Here is a 20,353-nt window from a genome sequence, read left to right as displayed (position 1 = left end):
CGAAACCAAAATTGTCGTGAAGAACAACCCTTAATGTACAACCACGTGCGGCTTACAATCAGGTAAATACGGTTACGTACAGTAAGCTCTGTCAAAACCAAGATAACCGCGCAAAGTTACGGAGACAGCTTTAGAATTTCACACCATCTTTCAGATGTGCTGTTTTTTAGAGGCAAAAAGCTATGTTGGGAAAATATTTGTCAGTTTCGGTACGACCGTAGCGAAGGAACACGCGACAAAATACTAAGCAATAGTGACGCAATAATGAGATTTTCTGGCAGTAAACTTCAGGCGTGTTGGAGCGGACAGCATCACTCATACAAGTTAAACTTGTTGGAAATCTTAAAGAATTTCGGAAAATATTTTATTTACTTCATGTTTATGCGTAACCCAGGAATACGCCAATATTTGTTCGGGTTCGTAAATTTTGCAAAATTTGACTGAAAAAGCGTCGAGCTCATTATAATGTTTTACCTACACACTGTAGGCTACATTATATGCGCACTGTGTTTAGGTTTGAGTTTGGCGACCGCTAAGACATTTTAAAGAGATCGCTTTAAAGGCCATATAACTGATAATTTTTTGTTGTAGTTACTGAACTCTAAATTTTGAGAGGCCTCCGAGAAATTCCAAAGATAGTTTCAGTCCCGAATTAAACCTTAAAAAGCGCTGATTATACCAAACATTTCTTGTGGGTTCAGCTTCATCGGGTGCAATTCTTAGGAAGAAATTCCGTGAGTGCATTGCAGCCGTAACCGGTTTTAACTGGTTTCAACTGGTTTCAACTGGTTTCCTCCTCAAATATTTTGTTGTGTTAAACCCAGTCAGCATGCATTAAGCAACCAAACATCGAAACTAAACAGAGACTCTTTAGCTCAGTTTCGGGTAGCGCGATGGCCCGAAAAGACGCGAAAACTCGTAAACTTGCCACTCTTCATAAAACCTACAGCCGCTCAATTATTCGAAAATAGTTCTATCTTTTCTTCATATTTTAGTTAGACCGCTAATAGTTTGCGATAGACGCTTTGAACAGGCGAGCAGATTTAAGGCAACTTTTTAACAACAACAAAAACGTATGTTCGAATCGTGAATAAAGTTATGTCAATATTTTACCGGGCTTGTAAAAAAAATACGATAAATTTAATCGAAAGAAAGGACAAGAGTGCCATTAAAATTATTTTACACTCACACAATGTTACATACAAAAAGTTTCGTGTGGGCGCAATAATTAGGAAGAAATTCCGTTAATGTATTGCAGCCGAAACCGGTTTCCTCTTCAAACATTTTTTGCTGAGGTCGTACAAAGCGGTTAAAAACCGAAACCGCTATTTTTAAACTTTGCTGCTTTCGAAATCGTTTTTTTAGCTTGGCCGCCGAATAAAAGGACCTGTGGCCAAAGCAACCAAATCACTTCTTGCAAACCAAGATTAACGTACAACCATGAGAAGAGAGCTTTAAAAGGTCTCGTCATCTTCGTTCATTTTAAATAGAAGGGAAAGAATAACGGCTAAGACAACATTAAGACAGAACGAAAAATTAATTGTTTGCAGTGGATAGTGTTAAGAAATGATAGGTTTGCTGAAATGTGTTTATTGTCGGTGTCAAAACAATTTAGGCTAACAATGGAAAAACAATTAATTTTTGGCTTTTTTCATATTCTTTAAAAGTGTCTGATAGCTGCTTAACTTAGTTTAAAAGTTTTAAGAGTCAAAACTTCGAGTGTTTATTACTTTAAATTATGGGTCGTCAAAAAGATCAGGAATCCCCAAAAATAATCTACAAAATAACAGTCCAGGTGGGGTATACGTGATGTTGATATTAGCATTTATAACAACAAACGTGTCTAAATAAATTTTGTAACTTTTAATTTGCTAAAATATTTAACACATACAGCAGTGCAACCTAATAAACTCAGATCAACCTAAAACCAAACTTAAAGTTTTAATTTGCAGACTTCAGATGCTTATCACAATGCTGGCACCGATTCTTCAGTTTACGTTGATCTTGTGGGAAAAGACGGAACTCAGTCGACTGGATTTTTAAAACTTGACAACTTTCTTCAAAAAGATTTTGGAAAAGGAAAAAAGCAGAAATTCAAAGTCACGGCAAAAGATGTTGGAATGCCAACTATAGTTCGAATAAGTAGGTTTATTAAGCAACAATAATGTTATTACATATAGAGACCAGGAAAGTAAATTTTTCACAGCTCAACAATTATTAAAAGCATAACTGCAGCAAAATCAAAGTTTAGTGCTGTTAAAAAACTTTCCTAACATGGGCCTACTGATGTGCAACATTGTACAACTCCTGCTATGCTATACGTAGGTTACGTGTTAAAACGTTGAAACGCAAACCTATGCTAGTATTTTGCAACATAGTCAATACAAGCTTATAACGGTTTCTAAACATTAACGCCTGATTAATTACCACGGCTATTTTGAATATTTCTCACAGAACTTGCAAGTGGTTTGACAACGGATGAGTGGTGTTGTGATTACATCACAGTCACAATCGCCGCAAATGGAGACAAAGCAACGTTTCCTGTCTACAACTGGTTTCAAAAGGATATGCAGGTCGTAAGAGGAGAAGGTACGATGTTCCCATGCAGTCGTATCACTTCTGTCTTTCTAGATGGTCAAATATCATTTACAAGAGAACATCCTTGTCATAATGAATGAAATTTCTTTTCAAACCAGCTTAGAATGCTTGTATACTTCCGCTTCCTAACTTGATGCGTTTGGTATTTTTTCAGGCGTTTTGCCTCAGAAAGTGACCAATCGCTACATAAAAGACCTTCGGAGGAAGGAAATACAGAACAATAAAGCCCTCTACCAATGGTTGCCTATGCCAGAACCTGAAGATATTGGTTGGGGATTTCCCCGATACGTGAATGCCAACTCGTATCAAGAACTCCCGCCATTATTTAAAAGAAATGCTGTGAAGGAAGAGAATATGACGGGCGATAAGGTGGCTTCTATTGCCAAACTGTTGGTTTCAAAAATTCAAGGTATTAAAACCGAGTGATCAATTTTTATATTTCTAAAAGTTTTTTTAAAACCACGTAAAGGTCTTAAATACTCATAATTCACAACTAAAAAATGCGCTCCGTTTCGACGTTTTGCTTAAGTTGCAGTAATAAAACAGCCTATTGTTTTTCCGTAATATTTTTTAGACTTTATCGAAATTGTTTTACAGAACTTCCAAGACAAGTTAAGAGTTTGGATGCATACAATCGCTTTTATAAAAATCATTCTCTTAAGAGGCAGACTTCTAACTTTTTAGATGGGTAAGGAATAGTTAAAACTATTCTTCCAGACGAAAGTAATTAAAATAAACAGTAATTGCGACAACATTTTTGCCAATTAACTTTTTTCAACAACTTCTTTAAACGTAGATACTTTTATTACAACTAAACATTTTCTATAGTCAATTATAGTGTAGTCAAACAAACAGCAGGAATAAAAAGAGATGTTAAAAGGCGACACCAACCACATAAAAAACTTTTTTTACAATTCCACCACTGTACAAAAAAAGATAAAAATTAATAGGGCAACACCTAAATACTTGAAATACTTAATACTTAATACTTAATACTTGAAGAATTACTAGAATAACTTGACATTCATGATTTAAATAAAATTTATAAATTCAAGAGTAATTAAAATTTACTTCAAAATTTAAAATCGACTTTACAGAAATGAAAAAAGTATTGTTTATTAAAAACACAACATGTTTCACACATATTAAAGTTAACCTCCAATTTTTTTTACTGAGACGACTTTGACATAATGACATCTAAGCGTCCTTGGTTTGAATCTTCATCCGCAGATTTCCTCTCAGCAAATGTTGAACGAAGGAGTATTTCCAAAGGACATTACTTAAGATGCAAATAAAACGCTTAATATAAATAGCGCTATGTACTCAGAGAGTAATAAAAACTCAAATCACTGCTCACGAAATATAAAGAAATGCTACATTACTGTCAATAAAATGCATGATAGATAAATTTTTATGATAATAATAAAACGATACCGCCCTTAATGAACTTTACCCTTTGACCTTTAGCTGGGATACAGACGAGGGCATGGGCAGACAAGTGCTCACCGGCATCAGCCCCCTTATGGTGTCGAGGTGTACGTCACTTCCGGACTATTTCAACGTAACCAACGAAGATGTTAGTAAATATCTCTCTAAAAGCTTGGAAGAAGAAATGAAGGTATTTAGTCTTATTTTAATCATAATCGGAAAATAAGTTGAAAAGTAGTTATCAGTGTCTCTATTGCATTTAGCGTCCCTATCAGCGCAGCTAGCAATGGTGCTTGCACATAGTTGCACATAATTGCTAAAAAACACATATTTTTGCATAATTCTTTCAAGGCAGGAAAGATTTACATCAGCGATTACAAAGAAGCTTTGGGAGGTGTTGAACGCAATGTTGTGAAGGGAAAGGAACTCTACTGCCCTGATGCGGTTGGTTTATTTCATGTCAACGACGAGGGTAAATTTTTACCAATTGCAATCCAGTTAGTACCAGGAGATCGTGGTTATCTTTTCACGCCTGAAGACAACAATAGATGGTTGTTGGCGAAAATGTATTTTCGTTGCTCTGGAACTTCTGAACATGAGGTTAGTGTCAAACTATTGGAAATATTATACTGTCGCCGTACATCTTTCATAAAAATGATTCCAAAATATAGATATATTTCTATGTATAAAATATGCCCTAACTTGTTTTTAGTGGGTGTATCATTTCCTCTTAACTCATATATTGATGGAACCGTTCGCTGTCGCTTTTTTCCGGTGTCTTCCTCTCGCTCATCCGGTCTATAAGTTGTTGAGGCCTCATCTTCAGACAGTGAGCGCCATTAACACAGACGCCAGAGATGGCCTCATCGGACCGAATAGTCTGGCCAATCAAGTCATGGCTGTGTGTAGGTGTCAGTCATTTTATTTACTAATAAAAGTTAGTAATAATGTTGAAAATAAGCCATGAATCGGTTTAATTGACTTAAGGAAAATAATTGGCGTTTGTTAATATACAGCTGCTACAGCTTTAGCACGGAAAACATTTGAAAAATTTACGTTTGAAGATCTTGTAATTCCAAAGCGTTTTCAAAAGCAAGGTATGGTTGACCTTTGACATGTTCAGTTTAATTAAACAGGCCTGATGAGTTGTAAAACTCTGGCCAAGGCAACTATTGGCATTTTCATTTTAAAATGAAACGACCATTTTGACCTTTATTTTACGTTGTGTATAAGGAATTGACGATCCAAACTTGCTTCCCAATAATTACTATCGTGATGACGCCCTGGCTTTGTGAAAGATCATGGAAAAATTTGTTGGATCTGTGCTTCGTTATTACTACAAGTCTGATGCTGTAAGTTATTTCGTTTAGATAAGTCCCTCTGTGGAGTAATACAATATGCCAACATTGCTAAGCTTGTTAGTGCGACAATGTCAAGTGTGACGTTTGTGTTCACAATCATACTGACACTGACATAGGAATTTCTAAACAACAAAGTGCGATCTAATTTCCAGGATATTTGTGAAGATTATGAACTGCAAAATTGGGCAAAGGACGTAACGGACCAAGGTTTGGCTTGGCAAGATGACAACACCAGGGGAATGCCCACTGAAATCACTTCCATAGAACAACTGGTGAGCCAGTGAAAACCGGGAGTCTGGAAATATTTTCTAACACAAAGCCCTGTAGCAAACGTGTACATTAAATGTGAAAAACTCTTCCCAGATTGAAATCTGCGTCACTTTGATGTTCTCAAGTTCAGCCCAGCACGCAGCAGTCAACTTTGGTCAGTTTGAAACTTACAAATTTGCCCCAAATAGTCCATCAAACATGAGACTTCCTCCACCGAAGAAGGACGATGAGGTGAATGTAAACCGGCTGGAACCCGACTTTAAGTTTCATCCAATATTACAAGAAATCATTGATTTGTCATTTGAACTCAATCTTCAATACAAAATTAACCTCGAAGTTAATGTTCTTGATTACTTTTTTAATTTTGCTTATTATTGGTCGTTCATCACCTGGCGTAGTTGATTGACAAAAGGAGAGTTAAAACCAAAACAGTCCTGGAATAAATGAACATCAGAACTAACACAGCAGTTTATATTCAGGTGACTGATGAACTGGTTCTTCAATCTCTCCCTTCAGCCGATTCGGCTATTACGGTGGTTGCGCTTACTTTTACTTTGTCGGCGTTTTCCCCAGACGAAGTAAGTTTATTTAGTTATCAGTTGTAAATCGGTGTAAAATAAAGAAGTTGCTGGCACGTAGACCCAGTGTATGAGCTATAAACTTGCATAGACATCACATGTCAAGTTAACATCCTGAACGTGTTCTAATTCCATCGTTGTAGCGAGGGAGATCGTATGTTATAAACATAAACATTAGTATATGATGTAATCATTCTAATACATGCGTGGGTCACCATACGTGAATATTTGCCAATCATGCTTACGGTATTTTATTTTGTACAACGTTTATAAATTGAAATACTTGCCAGGTCTATCTGGGACATTATCCGGATCGTCTCTTCTGTGAGCAGAATGTGCTCACTATGATGGAGCAATACAGGGAAGATCTGACTGCAGAATCGGAGAAAATTCGGAAGAGGAACCAAGGATTGCATCATCCTTACACTCTCCTCCTGCCGGAGAATGTACCAAACAGCATCGCTATTTAGATATACTTTGTATGATAAGTCTTTGCAGGTTATCTTTGTAACAAAATATTAATTAAAGGTAGAATTGCTTATTGCCTGATGTCATCTTAAATGTGATGAGTTTTTCCTAATTAGACTTGCTTAAGATTTCTTGACTTAAAAATATTTTGCTCCCCCTGAGCCCAATATTTTCAGAATAAACGTCACGTCCGCCCACCGGACCTTATGAATTTAGTTAAAACAATAAATTGTTATTTTCTACATTTGCAAATTACAGTACTTTGCGGCTGCGGTTAATATCATTGTACATTTTATTTCCTATGTATTGCTATAAATATGCATTTTGTGTGCATCTTGAGTGATCGTATAGCCTGGTAACTGTAGGCCTACCACTGAATTCAGTTATACTTGTACGTTTCTGTATATGTAAATAAACTATATAGCGTAACCGGGTAACAACACACTGAACCGAATGGTGTTGTGATTTAGCGGCAACGTAACCATTCTGACATGGTTCTATATGTTCCAATATTCTGTCGTGCATAGTCGCAGGCTACATAGAACGATAGAGACGAGTAACTAGAGTAATGACGTGCCTCATACAACATTAAAGGACATACAAATGATGGAATTTATCTTCAAGTTTTCAATTTTATTTTGAATCATGGCTACAACTGGCAGCGAGTGATTTTTTGGGGAAACCACTTAAACTCCGGCAAATAGCGATAAATAACAGTGACTGCATAAATATAACCAAATAACTGGTATCCAGCTTCCGGCTGGTTTATTGAATTGGCTTTGAGCATCGCTGCGCATGTTTCATCAGCATTAGACTACTCCCGAGGTATTATTGAAAAAATTAATGAGCCACCAAATGTTTATCGGTAACTCGAGTAATATCTCATATCGGATATCTGATATCTCATATCTCATATCTGATACCTTTGTTATATGCAAAACTTCTATAGACAGCATTTCAATACCGTTGGACACCGAATAGTTTTTAAGGGTATTAACAATTGTGGATCCCAAATCTTGCGCTGCGTCAAACCAGAGTCAGCAATACCAGTGTCAGATTCGACCTATGACTTGCTGGTGTGCGCTTGGACGTTCAGTGAAGACCCTGTCGTTATTGAATGGGTTCAAGTGCGAAATGAATTGGAGTGGCTTACATACAATGCAGCGAAAGCTAAACAGTTTTATAAAATTCCCTTGTTTTTTTTCAGGATGTGTTGCGCGTTTTAACAAAAGGCGGTTATTTCATCAGCACAATTTGAACGAGCGAAGCCATGATTCCTTTCATTGAAGATCGTTGAAGATCAACTAACACTACGTAATCAAAATAACCACGACAATAAATATGGAAATGTCAAAACATTGCCGGCTTTTGAATTGTTCTACATTGCCTCTCGGCTCTCTGTAATACAGAATGTAGCCTACAACCATCGTTCAGCAGTCAGCAGTGCCGAATTGGCTTTACAAAGCTCCTACGTTCCTGTCTTCAACTTATAAACAGTTGCAACTGGTTACGACTTTAAGTTTCGTGTTGTATTTCCAGCCCAATATACTAAACAATATTTCTTGTTGGGTGCTAGTCTTAAAGAACTGCAAGTGGTGTTCGAGATGAATAAGTTACAATGAAAGTACTGCAGGGAGTAAGCTAAATGTGCAGTAGTAAGGCAATCAGTTGGCTCAGCAAGCCCAGTTCGATTCGGAATAATAACATTTTTATTAATATTTTATAGAGTTTATATGTCCAGCGCGTTTTCGCAATTAGCTTTGAAGCGCGAAAATTTGCTGTTAACTTAGAAGTTTAAGTATTTTACTTGATCACAGTAAATGTGCATATTCATTCTAGAAAGCAAATTGAGCAGCCTATAATGAATGCCTTAATTTTCAGCTGGCTGCAAGCATGGCACGTTTCTTTCGTCCCCAGTTGCAACTTCGCCCCTTCTGTCCCAATTAATAGCCTGATATCGTTGTAGTTTGTCATTTATAGGTTGGAAAGGGTTTAGCAAGAACGTAAATCTTTTTTAAGGTCTTGTAAATGCCGTTTTTATTCGATTGTAAGCCGTGTTATAAATTAATTTTACAATCGGTTTATCAATTTTACAATCGAGACTTACAATATAGGGCAGCTTACATATTTTTATATTGTCTGTCGTTTTACAATATAGCCATAACGAATAAAGAGTGTATTGCAGAGGCTTACTGTTGTAATAGGGGAATACAATAAAGTGAATACAGTATGAGCAATGAAAGTATTAAATTACTTGCTGAAAAGCTGAAAGCATTATGCGACGAAAATGGCAAAGAAATCAACACCGAGCGGACATCACCGATTTTAAATGAGCTTGGTTTATTATTTGGAAAACGTAAAGACAAAGTGAGCTTGCTGCAAAGTGCTGGCTTATTAAATGCAGTTCTAGTACGCCAGCCTTTGAACTCTCAAGCAAGGTTAAATCTCGATGATCTATGCTGGAAAATCTTGAACCTTGCTCGAGCACAAATAGCTGGGGAAAGTTTGACAAATATTTCTCTTTCGGTTGCTGAAGCCTTTCATAAGCTGCGAATCGAAACAACAGCCGCTGTTGAGAAATTCATAAAAATACCACATGACGTCGATCCCGAAGACACTTTTAGTCTGGAATGTAGGAAAATTGCTGAAGTTCAATCTGTTCAAAATGCAGTGACACAAAAGTACACTGAAATTATGGATTTTATATCACAGAAATGCGTCATTATGATGGGATGTCCACCATGCAAATTTACCTTGCTTGGTATGGGCTCGATCGCTAGACGTGAAATCACTCCGTATTCAGATTTCGAAAGTGCCATCGTTTTGGAAGAAGGACAAAATTTTACAAGAAATCAAGAGAGATGTCTTGAGTATTTTCGTTGGTTTTCCGTTCTTTTTCAGGTTATCTTGATTAACTTAAAAGAAACAGTGCTTCGGTTTCTCGCCATACCCTGTTTAAACGATAAAACGGACTGGTTTTTCGACGCCTACACGCCGTGCGGTGTTTGCCCGGATGGATTCGCACCACACTCGTGCAAAAATCCTCTTGGAAGAACTGAACGCACCAACGAGAAACCTTGGACAACGGAACTCATAAAACCAATCAGTGAAATGGAGAGTTATCTCGATGCAGAAGAAGATGTTAAAAATGGATATAACTTGGGAGATCTTCTTACAAAAATAAGCTTTGTATCCGGGGACAGAGAAGTATACGATGAGTTTTTGCAGCGTATCCGTCGGAAACTAAAGGACCACTCCCATTGCAGTCATCAGCAAGTTTTGTCTCAGATTAGCGAAAACCTGAAACACTTTGATGCATTTGCGTACGTGTATGGCTTGCAAGCGACGAGTAGATGTGATATAAAGCGAGTCGTGTATAGAAGCCTTGGTTTGTTCATTTCTGCCTTAGGGCGCTTGTTTTTAATCAACGATTGTTCTAGTTTTGATATTGTCCAGAAACTTTACAGAATGCAAATAATCGACCAGATAAATGCCCACAAGCTCTGTTACGCCGTTGCCGTAGCCTGTCACGTGAGGCTGAAAGTGTATTCTTCAAAAGCAAATCAGGATGATTTGCTCGGCCAAGATATGCATTACGACATCGACGACAGTGAGCTGGGTGTGAGGCTAGGTGATATTGTCGGCAGCAAGAGCATCATTGACTTTTTCATCATCACTTATCAAATGCAACAGGCTATACGCAAAGAAGATTTTCGTGCAAACCTTAACCGATATTTGGCACCGGAACCTTCCAACAAATTTCTGGTGCTCTACTACCTCAACTTTCATGAACGTCTCCTCCAAGAATGGAAGCTGCATTTGATGAAACACAAAGAAGAGTTCTCCTTCAAACCATATGAGCTTTGGATTAGGTGGTGCGTGGCGGAGACCTATCGGAGGAAAAGCCTCTACTCGGAATCGATTGAAATGCTGTCCTGGTTTGAACAACATCAACTGGCAATAAACAATCCAGCTTTGGAAGGGGAAGTAAAGATCGCCGCGGCACTGTGTTTGCTCGAGATGGAAAAGTTTAAAGAGGCGCAACAATTTTCGAACCAAGTTAGACCCCACATTCAAAGTTTGAGTACTTCGTCGGTTGTGAAATCTGATCAGCTTAGAAGATTGATCGGTATTAACGCTGACTGCAAGTTTATGCTGAAACAATATGCGTACGCTCTCGTAGCGTTTCAAGATGCCCTCCAATATTTCTCCCATCCTGAGGTTCCTTTTAGGGAGTTACGGAAAGTCGGATGCTTAAGCAAAATCGGCTGGTGCTACTTCCATTTAGGTAAATTCGACCTGGGTATTAATTGCCTAACCGAAGCTTTGAAAGTTGGCAAAGAACAAAAAACACCAGTTGCCATTTTATGTCGATGTTATTGGTTGTTGGGTTGTTGCTATTTTAAGCAAAGCAAGTACAGTGAAGCGTGTTCATGTTTAAAGCAGGAAATCCATCTCAGAGCGATGTTTGTGCCAAAAGACAAACAAGTTTACGACGAGAAAATAAAAAGAAGTAGGCTGGCTATTAAAAGGATGCCCATAAACGTGAACAAACATTTCTAGATGGAAAACAAAATTTGAAAAATGGAAACACTTGTTACCGAAAACCTTCCGTCTCTTAGCTTACCTCTATGCTAATTAATGCTTGTGTGCAACCTCTACTTTTGCCGTTGAGCGGGAAAACTTTAAAGTAGAATATTTTCGGCCGCTGTCACAATATTTGTTCACACTCACGTTTAGACAAATAATTTTTTCACATAGGCCTATTTGCATATCCAAACATTAGCCTAACGCTACAAAAAATGTGAATACGTTTGATGTGTGGACAGATGTTTAATCGTTAACTTGTTCAATAAAATGTCAATAAAACTTTCCGCTACCAGCTGCATTCATCTTGCTGTGACGGTTATGTTTCATTAAAATGTCTCCTGTACATTTTGTTGTATTTTAAACTCTGTGTATTTTTACTTTCTTGTTGTCCATAAATTTTTGTTTCTATAACCTATATGCTGTATTATTGCAAAAATAGTTTCTAAATTCCCAGTCAGAAATTTAAAGGTTGGTCGAAGCTTTGCTTCTTTCGTTTATGTCATATCATACAACCTTCTCAAGCAATTATTCCCATACATTGCCCACTCGTTAGTGATTTTTTGCGCTCAGCGTCGCCTTATAAGCTTATTGAATTGATCTTTTGTACGTCAAAGATAGATTTGAAGAATTGTTCATATCAACTGACATTAAACCGCTACAATAAGTGACGAATTTGCGCCGAAATATTTGTTTTTAATACTTTTCTGCATATTTGATTATATTTTAATGTACTGTATTCACTGTTTAAACATCTGATGAACATGTTTCATAGGATATCTATGTTGATTTGTCATTCCGCAGTCTTGTCTGCCTCCGGGCGGAAGCGCTTGTCGATTTGACTGCGCGTTGTCTGTTGCTACCAGTGATGATGACATTCTACCGAGACCAGTACTGCTGTGTAGACGTGCCTAGTTTTTACCGTTTTGAAATACAATCTTATAGTTAACTGCAGGTCTTTTCGAACCAGCACTAAAAAATACCGTTAACAAAGTTACTTTCTAGAAAGGGATTTAAACCAAGTCTTTGCAAAAAGTGACTCGACTCTGTTACTCCGCTCAGTACCGGTACGACTCAGAACGTTTTAATTTAAGTTAAAGCTTAGTAACTTATACGAGGTTAAAAACATTTCTCACTTATTTGTCGAAATCGTGCTGCCAACTAACTTTTATATCATCAAAGCTGCGACGTCACAAATCAACTTTATTAAGTTAGCCTTTTGAACCGATCAAAGTTACATTTTCTCTCATTAGTCATAACATTTACAAGTCTTCCATTGAGGCACAGCTATAACTAGCATTTCTGTTCTGACGTATTGTGATAAATAATTGTATGGAAATCGTTTTAGTCCTGAAAGCATGCCTGGCTAGACATCCACAGCGGACCAACTATCTCGCGTAGTCAGTTAACCCAATTTTGCTATGTTAAAAGATTGTCTATTCAAAATTAAGGTTGCAGGATTGATATTCTTTAGTGATATAGAAGCCGACGTAGTGAACTTTTTCGAGGAAGGAATGAATTAGATATCATTGCCTGGTAAATATATACGAGTCAACCGGAGTAAAAAATTAACCGGTGTGTCCAAAATCAACAGTAAATGTACAGTATATTTGCACTCTTTTGTAATATGCTAAACTACTTGGCGCGAAAAAACTCCACTGATAAAGATGCCGATAAAAAGAAGTATTTCTTCATTTCAAAAACAGTGAACAAACATGAACAATAGTGGAGAAGTTTGCATTAGGATATTTGCTTTGTGTTGAGTTGTAGATGGACCACATAAGTATAGGCCATATATGACTCGACAGGTTTAGCTTTCCGTTTTTGCTTTTATATAAGCATTTATTTGACAAGAAGTGAAAAGAATCTCAACCAAAGCATGACATCAAATTATAGAGACAGTGGAAAGATAAATTGGATTGTTGTAGAATGTTTTCATAACAAAGTTTCGTTGTATGTGGCAAAGGCATAAGACAGCAGCTGTAATTCTTATCAACGCATAAAAAGTACTCAATTACCCAAACCGTCATTACAGTTTGCAAACGGGGTCGGAGAAAGTGGATTCATGCCGACAACAGAACTGTGAACTTAATGTGTCGAGATAGTTGAAGATAGTTATTATGGGAATGTTTTGGGCATCGACAAAGTTTGAAATTAGAAATGAAACGTTTGCAATATACTATACACTTTAATTTTCTGGTTGTATTATTGTTTTTCGGAAATGTTTTTTTAAAGTGTTTTTCTAGTGCAAGGTTTGTCTATAAATTTCTTTATTTGATGGTTGGATAATGGTAGCGAATATTGTAGACAACGTAAATAAAATACTTTACCTAAACGCTATAGTTTACCTTGAAGACTGTAATGAAATATTTTAAATAACAGCCTTGTCTATAACTGATATAAAAGCATTAAGTTATAAACTTTTCGATTATTAACTAAATTTAGGGTTATTTTACTGTATTCTAACGACACTGTCGTCCTTGAAAATAGATCCTTTTTTGGATGGTTAGTTCATTCGTGGAAAAAATAGTCGTAAGGTTTGGAAAAAATGAAAATGAAACAAAAGCTGTTTTTCTTTTGTTTCTTGTCGCTTGTTCTTTTATGTATTACGACGACATCATTTTGGCGTTTGAATCTTATTCAGCAGCAACTAAATAAGCAGAAGGTCGGGTATGTTGTTTATTTTCCTAGTTTTTCAAAACGTACTGTTTGCCATTGACGTCTGTGATTTATGTAAAATTCCAAACTAATAGTAGTGTAGTCTACAAAGATGATTTGGTATAAAGTGTTTGACAACATGTCTACATTTTCAATAGAAGCAGCTAAAATTGCTGAACTATCTGAATTAATTATAATTAATTACACTGGTCAACAATTTTTCAAAAATTTTTTGCTTCCGATAAGAAAACAATTGATTCTTATGCATTTTTGGACGCTGAATCCAAAAATGTCGGTTAAAATTGCTGATTAGCTCTAGTTTAAAAGATAAAAACTTTTTTCATTTTTGTATGTTGATCTAGATATGGCAAGCCTTGGTGCACTTTATTGAACACAACAGTAACAATCTACAAACAGTGTAATAATTGCATGCGTTTATATTTCAGCATAGCATATGCAACAAATAACTGCCACTTTTCAAATATAAATTTCTAATCTATTTTATCTGTTCTTCTCCTTTTGGCCTGTCGCTTGAATACGGTTAATGGAGCATCCCTAGATATCATCCAGCAAAAGTCAGCAAGCATTGATTGATTCTGTTTTCCCTGGTACCTCTTTTCCATTGTAGATCTGCATTGGTGAAATCGCTCACCATGCTCATCACTAACGTCTCCACAGTTTGGTGGAAAAAATCCAGGTGCGAGTCCAAAAAGTGTATCTTCAGTGACATATTGCACTTCATGCATCTGTATGCTTTAATGAGATTGGACACCAATTCTGTGTAGTTGTCAGCTCTTTTGTTCCCCAAGAATTTTGTGGCCAGCAACTTAAACGCTTCCCATGCAATTTTATCTTTGCCAAATGACACTTGATCAAATTCACCGTCTTCGAAGGTGATGATTCTGCCAGAAGATTCCATAGCTGAAGTCTAGAGCCAAAAAGTTCTGATTTAACTTTAGGTAGTTCCAAATCCCGGATAAGATCGTGCAATTCATTTTGAGTTATAAGGTGTGGTTCTTTGGAAGATAATGTTTCAACGTAACGTGAATTCTTTAGGTGCCTCAGGAACAGGAAGTAATTCTCCATGCGGTACGGGACGAATTGCTGATGGAATATTTGTGTATTGAATACTCTGCTTCTTCTTTCTTGACAAACCTTTACAAACCTGGGGGATCATGCAAAAGTAGCAATCGCTAATGTGGTCAATAGGTTCTCTCCAAACCATTGGAAGAGCAAAGGGCATACATTTTCTTTTTCCGTTTAGCCATTGCCGAAGATTTGCACCACAGGAGTTACAGCATATGTGGGAGGCCAAACTCTTGCCCTGATCACCAACTTTGCATCCAAAATACAAGTTGAATACAAGGTTTGCTTTCCTGACCACAGCCGTTATACTTCGCTTTTCTGAAGAAAAAGTTATTTCACCACAAATGTAGCAGAAATTGTCTGCATTTTTTATGCATTTACGAGGCATCTGCAGGAAAAGCAGTCAAGACTAAACACATGAAGTTTTTACAAAAGAAGCAAGCAAACAACCCAACTCAAACATATGTCAAAATAAAAATAATATGAATACAAACGTCATTTACCTTCCAACAAATATATTAAGTGCCCAACTCTATCTGGCAGATGCAAGCTATAACAGATAAACGCACACTTAATCTTTCCGCGTCAGCAAGTAAAGCACATTTTGGCATGGTGCCATATCTCAAAAACTAGAGCTAATCAACAAATTTAAAGTTGATATTCGTGATCAGCGACCCCGAATTAGCCAAGATTGACCTCATTTGTTTCAGAAGCAAATTGGCTGTTGACCAGTGTTATCTATCCAACAAGTTCAAAAGCTTGTTCTAAAGCTTATATAGATAATAAATAATATAATGCATAAACTTTTGCATATAAGATGTCTGCAGGTTGTCTTAAAGTATAATGGCAATAAGCCCAAAACCTACAACCAGCTTTTAGCACAATTTTTTTTCTCCATATGCATGTAAATGTCAGTAGTTGGTAGTGTTCCGTTATTTTTTAAATTTTGTTTGTCTGTAGTGTGATGAGGGACAATTTCTGTCTAAAACGCAAACTACTTCTAATCAATCAACCAGAGAAAACTTAAATATCGAGTTCTTGAAAGAACCAGACATCTACTCCCAAGTCCTTCGAAGGAAAAACGAGAACGACACTTGCGATGTTACTCAAAGTAAATAAGAATAACAGACAAGAGCTTTTAGTTAGACATCATTTTTGTGTTTGGAGCGTGATGAATAAACTAACGGTTTATGTTTCAAAAAACGTTTACACACATGTTAACAAAAACGTAAATAAGTTTAACACAGAAAAGTGTTCATTTGAAACTGGGTTTGACTTGTTCTTGAGAGACATGAATTTTGATTATATGTATTTTATTATATGCCTAAGCTTTATATGTACAGTACTTCCTCGATTATCCGTCCCTCGTTTAACCGGCATTCGATTATCCGGCCGAATGATCAATGACTTTGGGAGGTGACAACCTGTTCAGTGTTCACTGAACTGGTAGGAAAAAATCAGAAAATAATTTTCTACTTGGTTCTTTTCTCCTTGTAGCCACTGCAGTGAACACATTGTGAACCGGTAGTAAAATGAACCGCAAAGTTATGAGCAGCTCCGTCCTGCTATAATACTAAGGCCCACTCTCATTAAAAATCTTACTGTACTTGTAGCTCATTGTTCAAAACTAGATCAACACTGATCAATGACCTGTATACCACCTAAAAGAAAAATCTATCACACAATCATTTCAATTATGTCATCACAAGCAATAATTGGTGTGCCCAAACTCGTCGTTTAATTGTCGATTTTATCGTTCGCACATTCTGCAATGTTCGTGTATTTTACGCCAGATATTTCCGTTCACACCGCTCCACGCTGTTATAAGCTAAAACTTTTGCACGAGTAACCGCTCAGACAGAGATACAGAATCGTACGAACGTATTACGTTAGTCGTGTTAATTCTAATTCGTTAGACTTGTTTTAAATGGTGAATGCTAAGTTTGTGATTGTGTCATATTCGGAACCTGTACAGTTCCTACAACAAAGGACCGTTTCTGATAAACTGTATATATCTGTAATATCGTAAGAGCTTTCGGCTAGTAAAACGTTAGGTTAGAGAATTCTGACCGCACGCAACCACGGAGTCAGATCATTAATACAGAAGACGCAACAAAAAGAGCACAATGCCCTGTTTCTCATGCAGAAGCAATGCGAATGTTTGATCAGTGTCTGACGTGGCTACGTTTTCAGCCAGAAGCAACAGTTTCAAACACTTCCACGTTAGTACAACTTCGTGAGTTAGCTGCCGAAAAACGTGAATCTTCCCGCAAACAATCCAAGATTGATTCATTTTTTAGTAGATTTGCTGTTGCAAATGAAAATTAAGCGTAAATTTTTTGTTAACTGCTACATTTCGATCAGTTTTTTACCATAAAAGTGCTGAGTTATGACATTTTTCTGTACATTACTGTATTTGTTCTCTCTGTTTCTATTTCTATGATGTAAAAATACAAATTCAATTATCCGTTTTTTTTGCTTATCCGGTCAGATTTTTGAAAATATTGACCCAACTTGACCGGATAATCGAGGAAGTACTGTATTAAGCTTGTATGTTAGAGAAAATTTGTTTTTTAGAACTTGTGTGGAACATGGTGATATTTGTGAAGTCGGCAGCAGCCAACAGGGATCACCGTCAATTAATTCGCCAGACATGGGGTTCAATAAAACTGATCGAAGGCAGAAGATTCTTCATAGTTTTCGTCGTCGGAGTAAATACTAAATCTCAGTTAGCGATAAATCATGAACATGAAGACTTTCACGACATTCTGCAAATTTCCCAACTCGATGATTACCGGTAGGCTTAAGTCACATTTTCTTGCTGCATGTTACATTGGTTTTGTAATATATTAATTTGTAATAGTTTCCCTGTAAACATGTTTTAACAACGACAGATACATTGGCGTAAAAACTCTGGCTAGTATGAAATGGGCTTCAGAAAATCTTCCTTATAATTTCTTCTATTCCACATCTGATGACGACATGTGGATTGACATGCTCAAACTAGTTGGAGTGATAACTGAATACAACAACGTGGTAGGAGAACGCAACTGGCCTGAGTTTCCCGTCATTTGTACGTACAAGTTTGGAGAAGATTCTGTTAAGCCACTTCGAAAGCCTAAAGACAAGAACTTCATTCCCAGGGAAAAGTACCGTTGGCCTTACTGGCCGGCGTTTTGTTTTGGTGGAATGTACACAACCAGTGTCAGCACTGCAAAGCAACTTTGGGAAATATCCCAAATATCTGAACCATTTCTGAACGTTGATGACGTTTGGATCACGGGGTTACTACGTCACAAATTGGGGATGCCAGATGAGATGATAATTAAACTTGACGAACCATTAGCTCAGCACTACAAAGGGTTTAAAAACAAAGAAGGCAAAAAATTATTGGAATTTAAAGAATGGAACGACTTGTCGAAACGGCTTGAAAAAATCTCAGTTTGTCATTTCTAGGAAAATGATGTCGCATGTTTGACGCTTTATAAAATCAGCATCGGCTTGCAGACTTCAACTCCAAGCGAAATTCAGTCATAGTCCTCAAAGCTTCCTGCCATGCCTTCGTCTTTTATACCTTTTTTCTTCGGCACAGTAAATAAACATTTCACTGAAAAAAGTCAAAATTATTGAAAGTTATTCCAATGATTATAATTATTTTTGGTGCGTTTTTAAAGACTTTAAATTTAGATTGTTCACTGCAAAAGAGTTCCTATAGATTGCAGCATAGATTACTTTAAGCCATTGGTTACTGCTTGCCAACTTTTTCAGACTTTATACATTTACGTTATTTAATGATTGACTGAAAAATATATACAATAATACAACACAATTTGCATGGAAGTGGTGTGGGCTCTAGGACCTATACCTAGAGATTTTCACAATAGCAAACACCAATGTCCTAGAAAAAAGAAAATTTGCCCAGCGCAAATGCCGTATAAGCAGGACCTACCATTCCATGCTTATTTCTAATATTTATGTTTATTTTAATGTACAATGCCTTAGAACAGGGGTGGGCAAACTACGGCCCGCCGGCACTTGCAGAAACTCCTACTCATCACTTATTGTTTTAATTAAACAGGTTACATGACAAAATATTATTCCCTTTACGAGTGTGTTTTTCTCTTCACTTTCAGTGCGTAAACACACACACGTCAGTCGCGCATGTATTTCAACATGCTTTCAGCAACTAGCCGTACACTTCTCACGCATTGTTTGATCATAAAATACAAATTCGGTAGCGGCTACCGTAGGCCTTTGTGATGAAGATTGCGTAGCTTTAAACGTAACTGAGTGTGAAATGCAAAAATTGTGTTTAATATGAATACGCGTTTATTTACACACCGGGTAAATTTTCCTACTTTGTAATGAGCGTGTGCGGCCCGCCGGCTGCAACATTTTTTCTAATGCGGCCCTCAGTACAAAAAGTTTGCCCACCCATGCCTTAGAAAATATTCATGTGCTTATATCTAAGAAACGTGATTTTTCTCAATTGCGTGCTTATTTTTGAGTACAGACCGATTCGCAACTCCTCGCATAAGTTTACTTGAATTTGCAGAACGCGTTAAAAAACAATTCAAACCACTCGGCATTATGCATGTGTAAGATTTGACTTGTGAGGTGGTCAAATAATTTGCTTCCACATCAGTGGAATGTGTCATTTTTAAGTTTAATTCCAAAATTGTACCACATTTATGTGCAGAAATCTCCTTCGCCCCCAGCCAAGAAACTGAAATTCCCTCCAGTTGTGGTCCGGTCACCTCCCGTGGCGCGTAAAATCGCCTCGAATAAAAAATATTGGTGTAAAGGACCTGGATATGCAGAAGCTTAAATTTTCAGTTATGAATTGGTAACACACTGATTTAATCCGTATTCGCTCGATGTCGTCAACGTTGTCGTAATGAGTGTCGCTATTAATTATATTTGGACCAGGATATGTACAAAATCAATACGAAGTCATCGGAATTTCGATTTTTTCCTTTTCTTAGAATTGGATTAAATTTTTTTCTGAATTTGATTTTGTAAATTGGATCAGAAAATGATGTTTAAGAAACTCGACATCTCGTGACGGCTTAGAAAGTGACCGTTGTTCTTTCATTCGTTTAACATTAGGCTATTATGCATTTGTAATGATGTCAAATGGAGCATGGCCTAGGCCTATATGTTGTTGTTTATTCAGAATTCTGTTGATCTTGTAAACTTCGAGCCGAAATGTATAAGATATTGTTGTGAATCGTTCAGAATTAAGACCTTAAAGTACATTATCTTTGGATAGCGTTGGAAGATTTTATGAGTTAAATTTAGTTGAATGGATACTCTGCG

The 20,353-nt window shown here is 36.9% G+C and overlaps 3 protein-coding genes and 1 long non-coding RNA gene across 4 annotated transcripts in view; all 4 read left to right on the top strand.

The window, feature by feature from the left end:
* LOC143471195 (allene oxide synthase-lipoxygenase protein-like) overlaps window positions 1-6,839 on the top strand; it is a 33,832-nt gene extending 26,993 nt beyond the window's left edge. Inside the window, exon 14 of the mRNA XM_076969589.1 lies at window positions 6,526-6,839. Coding sequence (XP_076825704.1) covers window positions 6,526-6,705 — 180 coding nt within the window. The 3' untranslated portion in view covers window positions 6,706-6,839. The remainder of the gene's footprint in view (window positions 1-6,525) is intronic.
* On the top strand, window positions 1,666-6,262 carry LOC143470652 (allene oxide synthase-lipoxygenase protein-like). The gene is made up of 12 exons (XM_076968910.1): window positions 1,666-1,795; window positions 1,953-2,142; window positions 2,455-2,589; window positions 2,753-3,007; window positions 3,196-3,286; window positions 4,066-4,216; window positions 4,378-4,626; window positions 4,739-4,927; window positions 5,325-5,378; window positions 5,540-5,659; window positions 5,751-5,888; window positions 6,137-6,262. Exons 1-12 carry the CDS (start codon window positions 1,739-1,741, stop codon window positions 6,260-6,262), a joined length of 1,755 nt encoding a protein of 584 aa, XP_076825025.1. The 5' UTR covers window positions 1,666-1,738.
* Window positions 6,840-7,700: 861 nt separating the features above from the next.
* On the top strand, window positions 7,701-8,264 carry LOC143471221 (uncharacterized). The gene is made up of 2 exons (XR_013119504.1): window positions 7,701-7,830; window positions 7,911-8,264. It is a non-coding gene; the product is annotated as an uncharacterized LOC143471221 (long non-coding RNA).
* A 5,487-nt stretch (window positions 8,265-13,751) lies between these two features.
* On the top strand, window positions 13,752-19,459 carry LOC143471136 (beta-1,3-galactosyltransferase 5-like). The gene is made up of 4 exons (XM_076969514.1): window positions 13,752-13,955; window positions 15,995-16,145; window positions 17,612-17,831; window positions 17,929-19,459. The coding sequence occupies exons 1-4, from the start codon at window positions 13,839-13,841 to the stop codon at window positions 18,488-18,490; spliced, it is 1,050 nt and encodes a 349-aa protein (XP_076825629.1). The 5' UTR covers window positions 13,752-13,838; the 3' UTR covers window positions 18,491-19,459.
* The last annotated feature ends 894 nt before the right edge of the window (window positions 19,460-20,353 follow it).

Source organism: Clavelina lepadiformis, chromosome 9 (genome assembly GCF_947623445.1).
Source record: "Clavelina lepadiformis chromosome 9, kaClaLepa1.1, whole genome shotgun sequence".
In the NCBI taxonomy this organism is placed as follows: domain Eukaryota; kingdom Metazoa; phylum Chordata; class Ascidiacea; order Aplousobranchia; family Clavelinidae; genus Clavelina; species Clavelina lepadiformis.
The sequence above is the reverse complement of the archived record's forward strand: the minus strand, read 5'-3'. Positions and strand labels throughout refer to the sequence as shown.